General features: G+C 47.8%; 1 protein-coding gene across 9 annotated transcripts in view; it reads left to right on the top strand.

Annotated features, from left to right (window-relative positions):
* The window catches only part of MBNL2 (muscleblind like splicing regulator 2), a 158,321-nt gene that overhangs the window by 123,715 nt on the left and 21,793 nt on the right, over positions 1 to 12,813 (top strand). For 4 of the 9 annotated variants that reach the window (XM_084767666.1, XM_084767659.1, XM_084767663.1 and 1 more), the window contains 2 exons: positions 2,980 to 3,015; positions 4,307 to 4,401. The exons of 3 other annotated variants lie outside the window; for them this stretch is intronic. In XM_084767666.1, coding sequence (XP_084623792.1) covers positions 2,980 to 3,015; positions 4,307 to 4,401 — 131 coding nt within the window. The remainder of the gene's footprint in view (positions 1 to 2,979; positions 3,016 to 4,306; positions 4,402 to 12,813) is intronic. 2 more of the 9 variants (XM_084767662.1, XM_084767665.1) reach the window with 1 other exon arrangement.

The following is a 12,813-nucleotide window of genomic DNA, read 5'->3' as shown; positions in this document are numbered from 1 at the left end:
TCCACATGGCAGAGGTTCCACACACCCCATGCTCAACTCACTCCTGGCCCGTAGAGAATGGAGCCCGATAAATAGCAGGGTACAGGCATGTCTCAATCCAGGACACGAGCCAGAGTGGCACGGGTCAGGCCCTGTGTGCTGCAGGAGCAGTTTGGGGTGGCTCACTCCCTGTGGATACTCACAAGGGTAACCCAGGAAGCCCTTGGAGAAAGCCCATTCACTGCGCAACACAGGAGTAAAGGGGGATTTTTCAGGAGTGGCTGTGAGGCCTGACATGGGGTTGACTCTAAAGTGGGGTATTTTACAAGCTAGACCCTTTAGTAAATTTCAGGAACAGATTTCCCCCAAAGCCCTTCTCACTAGGGAATATTGACCCTGCACAGGGGTACCCCAAGGTGGCCCATGCATCTAGTCGAAAGGCAGAGGCCTTTCTGCATCCACAGGAGAATGAGAAAGATGCTAAACACTCATATAAATAGGTTATTTAAAAATTAGAATACCATGAGTGAAAAAGCAAAGAGCTCAAATGATTAAATAGAATTTAAATGGAAACTGACTTAGGTGGCAGGGGGAGGCGGGGAAATTAAGAACAAAATGACTCTCTGAAGAAAAGACACATCCTTTGACACCCGAGAGATGAAAGAAATGGCAAAGGAGCATTCTAGATAAGGAGGGGTTGAGGGAGCTGTAGGGATCCCGGATATAGGATTAACAGGATGATGTGCTCAGTTGAAAGCAGTGGAGGCCCATCCAGATAGACCCTGGTACCGGGGCAGAGGATGCGGCGGGGAGGTGGTCAGGGCCTGGAGTAGATGAGCCTCCATACTCAAAGCAGCAGAAGCCAGCAGAACCTTCCCAGAAGTGGGGTAAGTCCCAGCAGAGTGGAGCCTGGGGTAGGAAGAAAGCAGGAAGGAAGTAGGAAGGAAGCAGGAAGGCCCCATAGGATGCTGCCTTACAGCTGATACCAGTAGTGATGGGACAGGAAGTTGCAGAGCAGCAGAAGTGACGTAACCAGACAGATGCTCCAAAGCATCCTCATGCTGGGGAGCTGGACCAGGGGACAGTGTGAGGGAAATGCATCACTTAACCGGTGAGGCTGAAGCACTGTATGAGCGATGATACCCGCCAGGTGTTTCCAGTTGTGGGGGAGACAGTGTGGGAGGAGCACTGCTCAGCATGAAACCCAGGCAGAGAGCCCGCAGAGCAGTGAGGTAAGGAGGCCTGTGATCTGGCAGGACACAACCGTGAAAGACATCAGATCACTGGTAGCTTTGAATGGGCAGGTTGAAGGCCACCTGGAAGGCTCACAGAGCAGAAACAAATGAAAATTTAAAAGGACCCAGGACAGATCTAAAATCCCCAGCATATAGATATAGATGTAGGTATAGATATAGATACAGATAGAATTCATCACAAGCTTTTAGAGAAGTATGTGCGTGTGCGTCTAAGAATTCAAAGGAAGAAAGTGGCTCAGTTTGCAAGGTGTAGGCAAGTGCAAAATGGCCCTGAAATTGTGGATGAGCTGAAACAATGTTCTGTTAACCTGGGCAAAATAGAGCGAACATAAAACCATATTGGAGAGGACTGAAGGACAGACGGCAGCAAGGTAGTGGAAAACGGATATGGAAGGAACTGTCTAGACACTTGTGAAAAACCGAAAGATAGGGCCGGAGGAGATGGCGTTAGCTGCAACGGCTTTGAAGCGTGTGAGCACATCTGAGTGTCTTGGTGCGTGTGCAAAGTTGGATGTACACGCACATCTCTGTTAAAGAAGCCAGTGGTAGCCCCATGTAAATAGCCTTTCCCTAAGTCAGTAGTGTCGGCCCGGTCAAAACAGAGATCAAGCAGCAAGCCCTTATCAAAGTGAAAAAGGAGACGTAGTTTCCAGACTCACATCCAGCCTCTCAATGCGTAGTTCCAAAACCTGCAACAGACGCACATAGCACTCATTAAAAACACCACTCTGACACCTGTGTGGCCCTGAACTGCATCCTGAGGAACATAACCGGCACCACATAACCCCTCAGCGCCCACAGCACATCTGTTCCATCCTCCCGACTTGCGTCACTGTTCATGGTCAGAGTTGCATGACATGTACGTTGTTAAGAGCACCCACAGGTAACCCAGCTCCTCCCAAGGATGCGCTGAGCTTGTCTCCTTCCCTCACCCACCCACCAGCCTAGACACCAGCCGGAGATTTCCCAACTCTTCCATCCCTTGGAAGCTTCCTTGGAACGGCCGTGACCGAAATCGAAGTCTCTCACCGGGGTCCCAGTGAGGTCTCAGATCCGTACAGCCACTTGAGTGGCACTCACACGTCACCATTGTGTGCCATCCCTTTGCCACAGTGACGCTCACAGCCAGAATAGATCCCGGACCTACATAGCAAGGCTTTAATTTAAAGGAGATGAGATCTTAAGTCACTTTTTTTTTTTGTTTACACATCGCTGTAGACACAATACCTTGCATCACCAAACAGACTTCTAACACAGTGAGTGTAGCGCATCCTAGCATGCATCAAATCTGACCTGAATTTAGCATGGAGCTCTATCTCTGCCCTCGCCCTTGACTCGCACTGCACACGACCTTGGAGGAGTTACTGTGCCTCAGATTTTTCATCTGTAAAATACCTACTCTCCACCTTACAGGATTAACTTGATTAATGTCTGTAAAATACTTTGAGGTCTTTAAAAAAGGACACTGTGGTACCATCACATGTCATCCTTATTAGACTCATGTCGACATAGACCAGAAAGGGGAGGGAGGACCAAAGGATGGGACTGGGGATCTTAGTGGCTTAAAGTAAGTTGGATTTACCTGTGTCTATCCTGATGGCGTGAACGGCCCTAAGAACTGTGTAGACTAACCCTACTTATTTCTGCTTGTGCTTCAATCTCACTTTGAATGTTAACTCTAAACCGCTAACCTGTTTCTTTCCCTTTTATTCACTTTTTCCACCCCCCCATTGCATGACTTCAGGGTCAGTTTTGTGCATGACACCCGCTACCAGTATTGGTAGGTTTCAACCTTTTTTTATTTGTCTCTTATATGATGTACAATGCCTTCACTGTGTGACATTTACTTATTTCAGAGATGGTAGAAAAATGCTTTAGGAAGTAGATCTGAAGGCTTAATGGCTTTAGAGTTAACGTGTAAGCTATGCTTGTGTGATTAAGAAAATGATGGTTTTAATGTGCCCTCTTATGCTAGAACAGTCACTACAGAGACATAAGCCACAGGGCAAGTGTGCTTTTTAATGACTTGTGTTGTTTCTCTTTATAGTTTCTCGGGTTTAGCATGAGGCAAGCAGAGGCAGGCTAATTTCATCGGTGTTTTAAAGTTTCATGGTGTGCCTCTATCTCCTCTTTGCTGTGTGTTACAGTTATCAGAGTTTCCCAGAAGTATTTATTTTTGAAAAAAAATATGCATGGATGTATTTTAAAAATCAAGTGTCCAAACTTTCTTGCTTGATTATCTTTTTTTAGAGTATTTGTGATGGTTTTGGGTCATTTTATTTTTTCATTTTTTGGTTTGTTTGTTTGTTTGTTTTCTGTGCCTCCACATTCCCTCAGATGGGGAATTTTAATAGTGGAGTCTTCTCTCACATTCAAGGCCTTGGCACAAAAGTCTGTCTTCAGGACATCTGGTTTGTTTCACTTAGGAACTCAGAACGTAAACATTGCCAAAATCGACCTGGTTACTTTATAGTAACAGCTCTAGTATTTACACCAAGGCCATTTCTCTTGTCTCACTGTTCAGTGACCCAAAAAAAAAAAAAAAAAAAAAAAAAAATCCACTGAAATTCCAGTTTACAGATGCGATTCCAAATTTAAGAGAAAAATATTTTTTTTTTAGTTTAGCCACAATTAATTCCAAAGCTCATCTTATCTTAAATTAGGCCTATTGAGCCTTTGCTGTTTGAAAATTTATGATTGGTTTACTTTGCTTATCATTCATTGGCTATTGCCTGTCATATTCCAAGAAGCAGTCACGGTGCACCCTGAATTGGGAATGGCTCTGTTGGAAGCAAAGTGTTTATAAATACATCGATCAAAGCGGTGTGCTTTGGCCTTTCTGGGAATCACTGATTGTGTTTGGAAACTTCCTTTAATTGTACTTGTAATAAGCTATTTTCCCTTTTTATTTCTCTCCCATGCTTCCCTGCTTTGCATTGTGACTGCATGCCATCTGCTGGTTTAACCCATGATGGCTTGCTGCTCTGATATTCACCATGCCAAAATACCACTTCTATCCCCATAATGCTACACCCTCCTGTTCATTGCTTCCATGGTTCCCCTCCTGAAAGTACCCATGATGCACAGCGCTACGTCCGCCACTGTCTCTGCAGCAACAACTCCTGCAACAAGTGTCCCCTTCGCAGCAACAGCCACAGCCAATCAGGTTTGCTCCTTTTAAAGCTTTCTTTCACGAATCCCGAACTCTAAATGAGTGCTGATATTTAAAAAAAAAATTCTCGGTGGAGAATTTTTTTTTCATGTTTATCCATCAAATTTTATTTTTTCTGATTAGTTTTATGGCAAGCGTTTGTGGACAGGTTGCACTTATTTAGAGTTAACATTTACTGCAAATAATGATGTAGCTATGTTTTGTGTTGCACTGTTTGTTTTCGTACCTAATATTGTGTAATTAACCTGACAGGCTTAAATTCCTTCTAGTGCAGCATTGCTTGTCCAGTGGTTTGTGAGTTGCCACGTAAGAAGTGGAGGACCTCGCCTGTGGGTGCTCCCTAGCCAGCCCCACTTTTCAACTTTTCGATTTGGCTCATTCCGTGATGGGAGGAAAATGAAAATTCTCCTCCCATATCCTAAGTGTCAAATTTGAGGTCTGAATAAATTCCTGCGAACACTGACCTTGGTCAGAGGTGCTGACTCAGTATCCACTGGAAGATCTGGTCAGATCCGGCATACGAGCCACGCCGCTCCAGGGAGACCAGCTCGCTACCGCTGGCCTCGCCGCGGCTGCTTTAACTGAGTCTGAGAGTTCACTGTGTTGGCTTAATGCATGTGCCACTAGGAGCCTGGGGAGAATTCTCAGTGGGGAGAGCCAATGGGCTGTTTCCTACTCTGTGGTCATAAGCTGACTGTGTCCCTGACTCTGCCCAGCCCGTTTACACACACGCTTGCGGGCCCATGAGGGACAAGTGTGAGTGGCAGAAGTGGCCTCTCATCTCACCTAGAAAAGCATGTCCACACGAAGCTCCTCCCTTCATAGAATAATTTTAGGGTTTTTTGGTTTTTTTGTTTTGTTTTGTTTTGTTTCATTTTGTGTTTTGTTTTGTTTTAAACAAACTCAACTGAGTGCTGAGAAAGGGTGAAAAAGATTTAAAAATAAATAAATAAATACAAAGTAGGTTAGGGCACTGGAGGAGGGCCAGGCAAATGGGGGAAGCGGTGAGTTAAACACTGGGGGAGATTGTGCCTGGGCGTAGATGGCTGTTTCCAGACTTCAACTCCAGTGACCCCAGTGCTCTGGACTGGCAGGAACCCCAGAGGCAGGCCTGGGGGTAGGGGGATGAAGGGAGGAAGCCAGGACAGTGGGCAGCAGAGACAGAGGGCACAGTCACCACCTCACTGCTCTTCACAAGTGCCAGGCTCACTCCCGGGAAGGGGTGGGGGTGGGAAACGGGACACCAGCTTGGCTCCTAACACCATCACAAAGAGCAGCAAATAAGTCCCTTACCTGGGGAGATGGGTTCCAGTTTGTTACTCGGTTGGTGGGTTGGTTCAGTGGTTTTAAGCAGGGATGGGGGAAAGGTGAGGCTCTGCCGCCTTGTAAGTGGGTTCAAAGCCCGTCCTGCTCCCACGCTCCCTCCCTCGTGTAGGGCAGTTGAGCCAGATGCCTGCTTTGTACGCCTAAGTCCTGCCAGTTTGATCTAGTTTATGTTAGAAACTCTGGTCCTAGGAACACAAGGTCCTGATGTCCTATAGGAGTACCTGCAGTGAAGTCCCCCCTACACTTTATGACAGGTTGAGCAGCTCGGGCCCTCAGACCTCTTGGCTAAGAAAGGAAGGGGGCAAGATAAAGAGCCGCTTTAGAAGTGAATCCCCTGCCTGTGTCACACGAGCACCCGTGATAGTTTCCTGGCCTGGTTCTTCAGTGCTGTTTGTAGACAGAACCGAAGTCCTAAAAGTAGGGGGGGCAGGGCTTCCGCTAAGGAGCACACGGTCCACCGGAAGGGGTGTTCTGCCTTCCGGGTGTATTGGTAAAGGAACTAGCAAGTTTATCTTTGCTTTAATCCAGAGGAGGGAAACCAAGGGAGACCGGAGTGGCTGCCCCAATCCTGGATTCCCCCTGAGTCTTATGATCTGGTAGACAGCTGTCTGTCGCCCACCCCGGGAGGCACTGATGGTAAAGAGACTGGGGTGTCAGTTCCTGCAAAGGTCTGCTTACACCTGTGGGGGCGGGGATCACAGAAAAGCAGACCGCTGCACTACAAGTTTCCGGATACAATATTATTTATCTCAATGAACGTCGTTGAAGAGCTCTCAGGGCCTAAGAGCAGGAAGCGCAGAGGTGGTTAATGACTTGTGAAATGGCAAGTTGTCATCTTGTTTAAGTTCACTCTGTAAATGCCAATTGAACCCGGCCCATGTGACTCACAAAAGTCAATAGGCCAATAGGTGCTCAGGACCAGATAGGTGGCCTTGGAGATTTGTGAGTGTTGCAGACCCGCATCAGGGGGTCAGGAAGGAGGACGTGGGGCTGGGGAGGGTGGTGCTCCCTGGGTGACCAGGACTCCCCTCCTGTTCTTCAGGAGCCATCCCTGTTGGTCACAAAATGCAGTGCAGTTTCAGTGGTGTCTTGGCTGATTCAGATGGCCATGTCAATCACTGCAGGCGTCGTGGGTGCTCCTAACTAGATACAAGACATTCAAAGGAGAAAGAGCGCTGGCCACAATCCCCGGGGCAGCCTTTCCACCCAGGCCTCTTTACCCCGGGCCCAGGAAGCACAGCACAGCTGGACCACCTGTAGAAGGTGCACACCTGGAGAAGGTGCACACCTGGAGAAGGTGCACACCTGGAGAAGGTGCACACCTGGAGAAGGTGCACAACCTCACACCGGCAGTTTGAGATAGACGGACTATAAATGCATTCAGGATTTTTTTTTTTTTTGAAGAAATGGCTGCTTAGCTCTAGGAATGTAGCAAAAATATAACAAGCAAAATTATTTAGCTATATTCTAGTTCAATTAATATCTTTTGATCTCAATATATTAGAATATGCCTAATAATAGTAATATAAACCTCACTCTATAGCAGGTATGATTCTATGTTCCCTATATATTTGACCTTATTATATATTGTAGTGTGTGTGTGTGTGTGTGTGTGTGTGTAAAATAGATGCCCATTTGGTCTTCACTGTGGTTTTATGAGACTGGTAAAATGTTCATCTTTCTCACTTTATAGATAATAAAACTAAAACAAAAATGTGCCTGCGTTAGCTCAGTGACTAATACGTGGCTGTGTAGGGTTTAAAGCAGGCCGTCTGGCTACGGAGGCCTTGCTCCTGTGTCTGTGTAATCATGAATATACGAAAGTCACACCTCACAGTGTAACAACAGTCAAGTGGGGCTCACAGTAGGAGGCAGGAAGCAGCCTTGCCACTGTCCCCAACTAAGGAGAATAGTAAACTGGGAAGAAGAACGTGGGCACAGAGGCCAGCTAGTTAGATAAGTGCCAGGAAGCAGGCATTCCGGATGGGACCTGCTAGGCTGTGGACATTGGTGTGGGAGGAGATCCCTTTCTGTCACAGGTCTAGGGGAGGGGAGTAGGGTGAGAGAGGGAGAGGGGGGAACTGGAAGATACAAGTCAAGGGATAATAATCGGGATGTAATCTGAATAATAAATTTTAATAATAAAAATTAAATAAAATTTAAAAAGTTAAATAAAATGATTTGATATTCCTTGTTAAAAAGAAAAAGAAAAAAAGAAATTATACAGTAGACCTCACCACAATTAAAGTTAGGTGATGTTATAATCAAAGAAAGTTATCTATAATTTCTAAAAAATAAATCTAAGAAAGAGTTAGCCAGCTGTCTTAGTAGAGTGGGTGTGTGGCACTTTTCTTGTGTAGATTTGATGACTAGCATCTACCAATCTCAGGATGCCTTGGCAGCAAACAGAACCCTGAAGTAATGTGCACACTGACCAGTCTCAGCCGAGACACGAGGCTGGAATGTGTGAAGTAGAGGCCCCTCCGTTTAATAAGAGACTCGGAGTAAACAGCCTAGCGTGTGGCTTACCTAGTTTGTTTATTATAGACATTTATCTATGAAGAGAGAAAGGTGTGGATTAAAATTCCTGAATCCTAAGTGATTACAGAACCCTGATGCACACGCTTTTTCAGGATTTTGGATTTTCAAAATCAATGTCTGTTATCTGAGAAAGAGGAGACATAAATATATTTTCCATTTCTGCTGCCTTGCTCATATTCAGAGGCCATTCCGTTCCCTTGAGCCGCTATCCCTTTAAGGGCCCAATTAAAATCCAGCTTGTGCCAGGTCTCCCTGAGGCCCCGGTACAGAATACTCTTGTCCTCTGACTTCCTCAGGAACCATGTCTGCACAAGCCTGAAGCCCCTCCGGGCAAGATGAGTGCACAGGTGCAGCCGAGGGGAGGGGAGTTTAGCTGGAGGAGAGCCAGCCATCAGATTGGTCACCGGGTAGTGCGGCCCCAAGTGTGTCTGACTCCAGTTGGCAGTGACCTTAACGCCAGGTTAAAGGATTTAGCCCTTCGGCCACTTTGGGGCTCTCAAGCAGAATAGTCCTGTGAGCAGAAGCTAAGAGTGCTGAGCACATGGGCTCCAGGCCAGGAAAGGCTGCAGAGACTTGAAAAGTCTTAACAAGATCCCACACTGGACAGTGGCAGCCCGCAAGTGGCCCACTTAGCCTCACACTTCATAGGAGTATAACTTAAAGCCGCAGACAAAAGTCTAAACACCGCCATGCTGTGACAAAACCTGTCTGAAGGAAGTTTCAGGAGGCAGAAGGAGATGTAGGACGGTGTGAGAGGTCACCACAGGAAGTCATTGCGTGGGCTCCGAATTCCTTCCAAAGCAGCAGCTTGGTGGCCTCCTGGCCATAGGCGCCCAGTGTGCCTGCCCCAATCATCGTGGCCCCATCCCCACCGCCACCCCGGCTGGTCCGCTCAGCCGTGAGGAGACCCCTCTGGCCTTGGCTCTGCATCACGCTTCTGTGGATGGAGAAGGGTCGCCACCCACCAGTTTGTTCCAATTTGTGGGATGTGTAGGGGAAAAAACCAATTACAGCCTGAGCATTAGCAATCTCTGGAGCCCCCACACGGTGCCTTCAAAACTGAGGTCACATGACTGCCAGCACAGAGTGAACTAACACGTAATCCATGTCGCTGAAGCACGCTGATCCGTGTATGTGGTCATGGCCTTCCCACTCCATCACACCTTCCTGTACACTCCTCGGGAGAGGAGGCCCGCTCAACGGATATTTAGCCTTAAGAAAAGTCTACTGAAAATTAGTTGATAGTGTATATATCATGTATTTAGCACCATCCTTTAAACTCTGTGTGTGTGTGTGTGTGTGTGTGTGTGTGTGTGTGTGCATGTATACACACCACAGCATGTATGTGGAGCTCAAAAGACAGCTTGCAGGAGTTGGTTCTCGCCTTCCACCATGCGGGATCTTGGGACCGAACTCAGGCCCTCAGACTCTGCATCCAGGGCCCATACCCTCTGAGCCGTCTCACCAGCCCCCATCTTTTTATCAAAATATCTCATAAGCTAGAAGTTTTCATTTTTTTCAGACACACCAGATATAGGTTTGTTATATCTGACATTCAACCTCAAAAATATCCGGCCAGAAAAAAAATGGTATCGTTGCTTGTAACGAGAATCATACACTGTGTTTTAACTGGCCTTACTAAGAACTACTTTTAAGGAACAGGGTCTCACCTCACTCACTCCTGACTGTCACTGTGGACATTTCCCAGAGCCACAGAGGTAAGGGTGTTCTGCTTCTCCTCCCCCCCCCCCAGCTCAGCCTTGCAGGACTTGCATTATGCGGTGCCATCTGTTGGGACTATATTCAGACAAATGTAGGAGGCCCTCAGCATTTCCCAGGATCATCACTTGACCCATTTTTAGGGCCCGTGTTTGTCTCACAAGACAGTACCCTGGTTCTGCAAAGCCCAGGGTGGGGGGTGGCCACCCTCCGTCGGACCTCTCTCCTGAAATACACACCCGAGTGGCCAGCCCCCATGCAGAGGAGCAAATGGCCAAACACCCCTTCCTCATAGTCTGCCCAGTGCTGAGAGCTGAGGGCAGGGAAGTGCTGGGCCACAGGGATGTTCTCCCCAAAAAGCGAGCACCGCAAACCATTGCAAACCATCAGAACCTACCCTAGTGTGCTGCGTGCTGGATGCAGTCCTTGCTCTCCCAACTTTCACCGCCAGGCTCTTTAAATATGGTGCGTGCGTGTTTAGTGTGAGCCGCTCGCTGTCTGGATCTAACTTCCAGAGTGCAGAATGGAGTCTAGATTTACTAGCAGGGGGAACGTGTTTTCAAAGATGAGCGTACACTGTCGGGCCTGGATAGATAAGGAGCAACATAGAGGGAGGGGTCATTTTTCCTTTCCTTTTCTTTTCTTTTCTTTTCCTTTCTTTTTCTTTTCTGTTCGTAGGCAGAGAATAAGCTGGTGAGATGGCCCAGCAGGTAAAAAGTACTCACCTCACAAGCCTGAGGATATGAGCCCCAGAACTCACAGTAGAAGGAAACGATCAAGTCCCACACACATGTGCACCATAACACACGTGCAGTAGCATTCACACACTGTGTGCACATGCATCAAGACACACATGCACTAGCATTCACACACGTTGTACACACATGTGCACCATCACACACATGCAGTAGCATTCACACACATTGTACACGCATGCATCAAGACACACACACTAGCATTCACACACATTTTACACACATGTGCATCAAGACACACACTAGCATTCACACACATTTTACACACATGTGCATCATGACACGTGCACTAGCATTCACACATTGTACACACATGCATCATGACACCCATGCACTAGCATTCACACACATTGTACACACACGTGCATCATGATATACATGCACTAGCATTTGCACGCATTGTATACACGTGGGTGGGCACACACTCAAGAGAAATCAGGAAATTGAGAGACAACAGGCCTTTTCTGGCCTCAGATGCAGCTCTTGGGGGGGGGGGGTGCAGGGAGGCTTAATTAATGAAAGCACCTGCAGATTCCTTAGGGAACGTGAGTTATGTAAGTGCTGGGACCCAGCACAGTTTCATTTTTCGTGAATACCTCCCACTTCGTGGTAAGGATCTTGGGAACACCTCTGTTGTATGTAGCACCTGAAGACACACAGCAGCTGAGGTTGCCAGCCGCTGACCTGTCGGAGGTGGCACTCATGCCTGGTGCTTTAAACCCCACAATCTCTTGCCTTTGGTTGGGTCTTTGGGGAAGGAGTTTTGTTTTTGTTTTTTTAGCAGGTCATATTCCTCGGAGTATTTTGGCTTCTGTTGGTAAAGCCATGCACCACCTCTCAAGTTTTAGGCTGCCGGCTTGGAGCTGCCTGCATATGGATGTGCAGTTCGTCCTGTGTGTGTCATCCTCAGGGAGGACAGACTAGCTGCAGGGCATGAACTCAGTGGTGGACAGGGCTTTTCTCCAGAACAGCTACTCCAGACAAAACAAATGTTCACTCCATTCTGCACCCAAATCTGATGCTTTTGCCGTCCTGCCCAAGTGCTGGGGAAGTGGCCAGCCTTTGTATGTGTTTGGGGGGGGGGGGTAGTGCTGAGAGGCTGTGCCTGCACTTACCAGAACTGGAAGAGGCAGTGACTGCCAAGGCCACTGTGTTTTCATCCACGGATGATTGCAGACTCTGTTGCAGTTGGGGGGGGGGGGTGATGCCAGAGATAATTAGGGATCAGTGGCTCAGGGAGGAGGTGTGAAATCATCAGGAACATGCCCTAAGAACATGAAGCCCCATATGTAAACATCACTGCATGGAAAATAAGGTCAAGGTAAGACTCCATCCCTAAAGCAGCCAGGGGCACACCTCCTCAGAACATGGGGGAGATGGGGGCACACCTCCTCAGAACATGGGGGATATGGGGGCACACCTCCTCAGGACGTGGGGGAGATGGGGGCACACCTCCTCAGGACGTGGGGGAGACTGGGAGATGGTAAGGTGCAGACTGACTTGGCAAGGATGTAACAGGACCCAGGAAGGTGGCTTTGCCAGTGAGACACTAGCTGTGCAAGCTTCAGCAGCTGCGCTCAGTCCCCCAGAGCCCAGGTAAAGGGTGGATGCAGAGCTACACCTGTCATCCCACAGTGGGACGGTGGAGGCAGGAAGGTGGCTGGGTCTTGCTGATCAGCCGGGCTAGTCAAATATGCAAGCTCCAAGCTTAGTGAGACACTCTACCTCAAAGCAGGAGGCAAACGGACTAGAGAGAGGCTCATCAGTAAGGTGCTGGCTACTCAAATGTCAAGACCCGGGTGTAGAGCTTCAGCAACCCATGTAAAAAGCTGAGTGTGGTGGCACACATCTGGAACCCCAGCAGAGACACGTGCAATCCAGGAGCTACTGGCCAGCTAGCCTAATAGAATCTTTCAACTCCAGATTCAGCAAGAGACCTTGTCTCAAAAGAATAAAGTAGTGAGTGGCTAAGGAAGACACCAGATGTCAACATCTGGCTCCCACATGTACACACACACACACACACACACACACACACACACACACACACTTACTCACTCACACA

The sequence above is a fragment of the Acomys minous genome (genome assembly GCF_964271855.1).
Source record: "Acomys minous genome assembly, chromosome: 18".
Classification (NCBI taxonomy): Eukaryota; Metazoa; Chordata; class Mammalia; order Rodentia; family Muridae; genus Acomys; species Acomys minous.
This window is presented reverse-complemented; position numbering and strand designations above follow the sequence as displayed.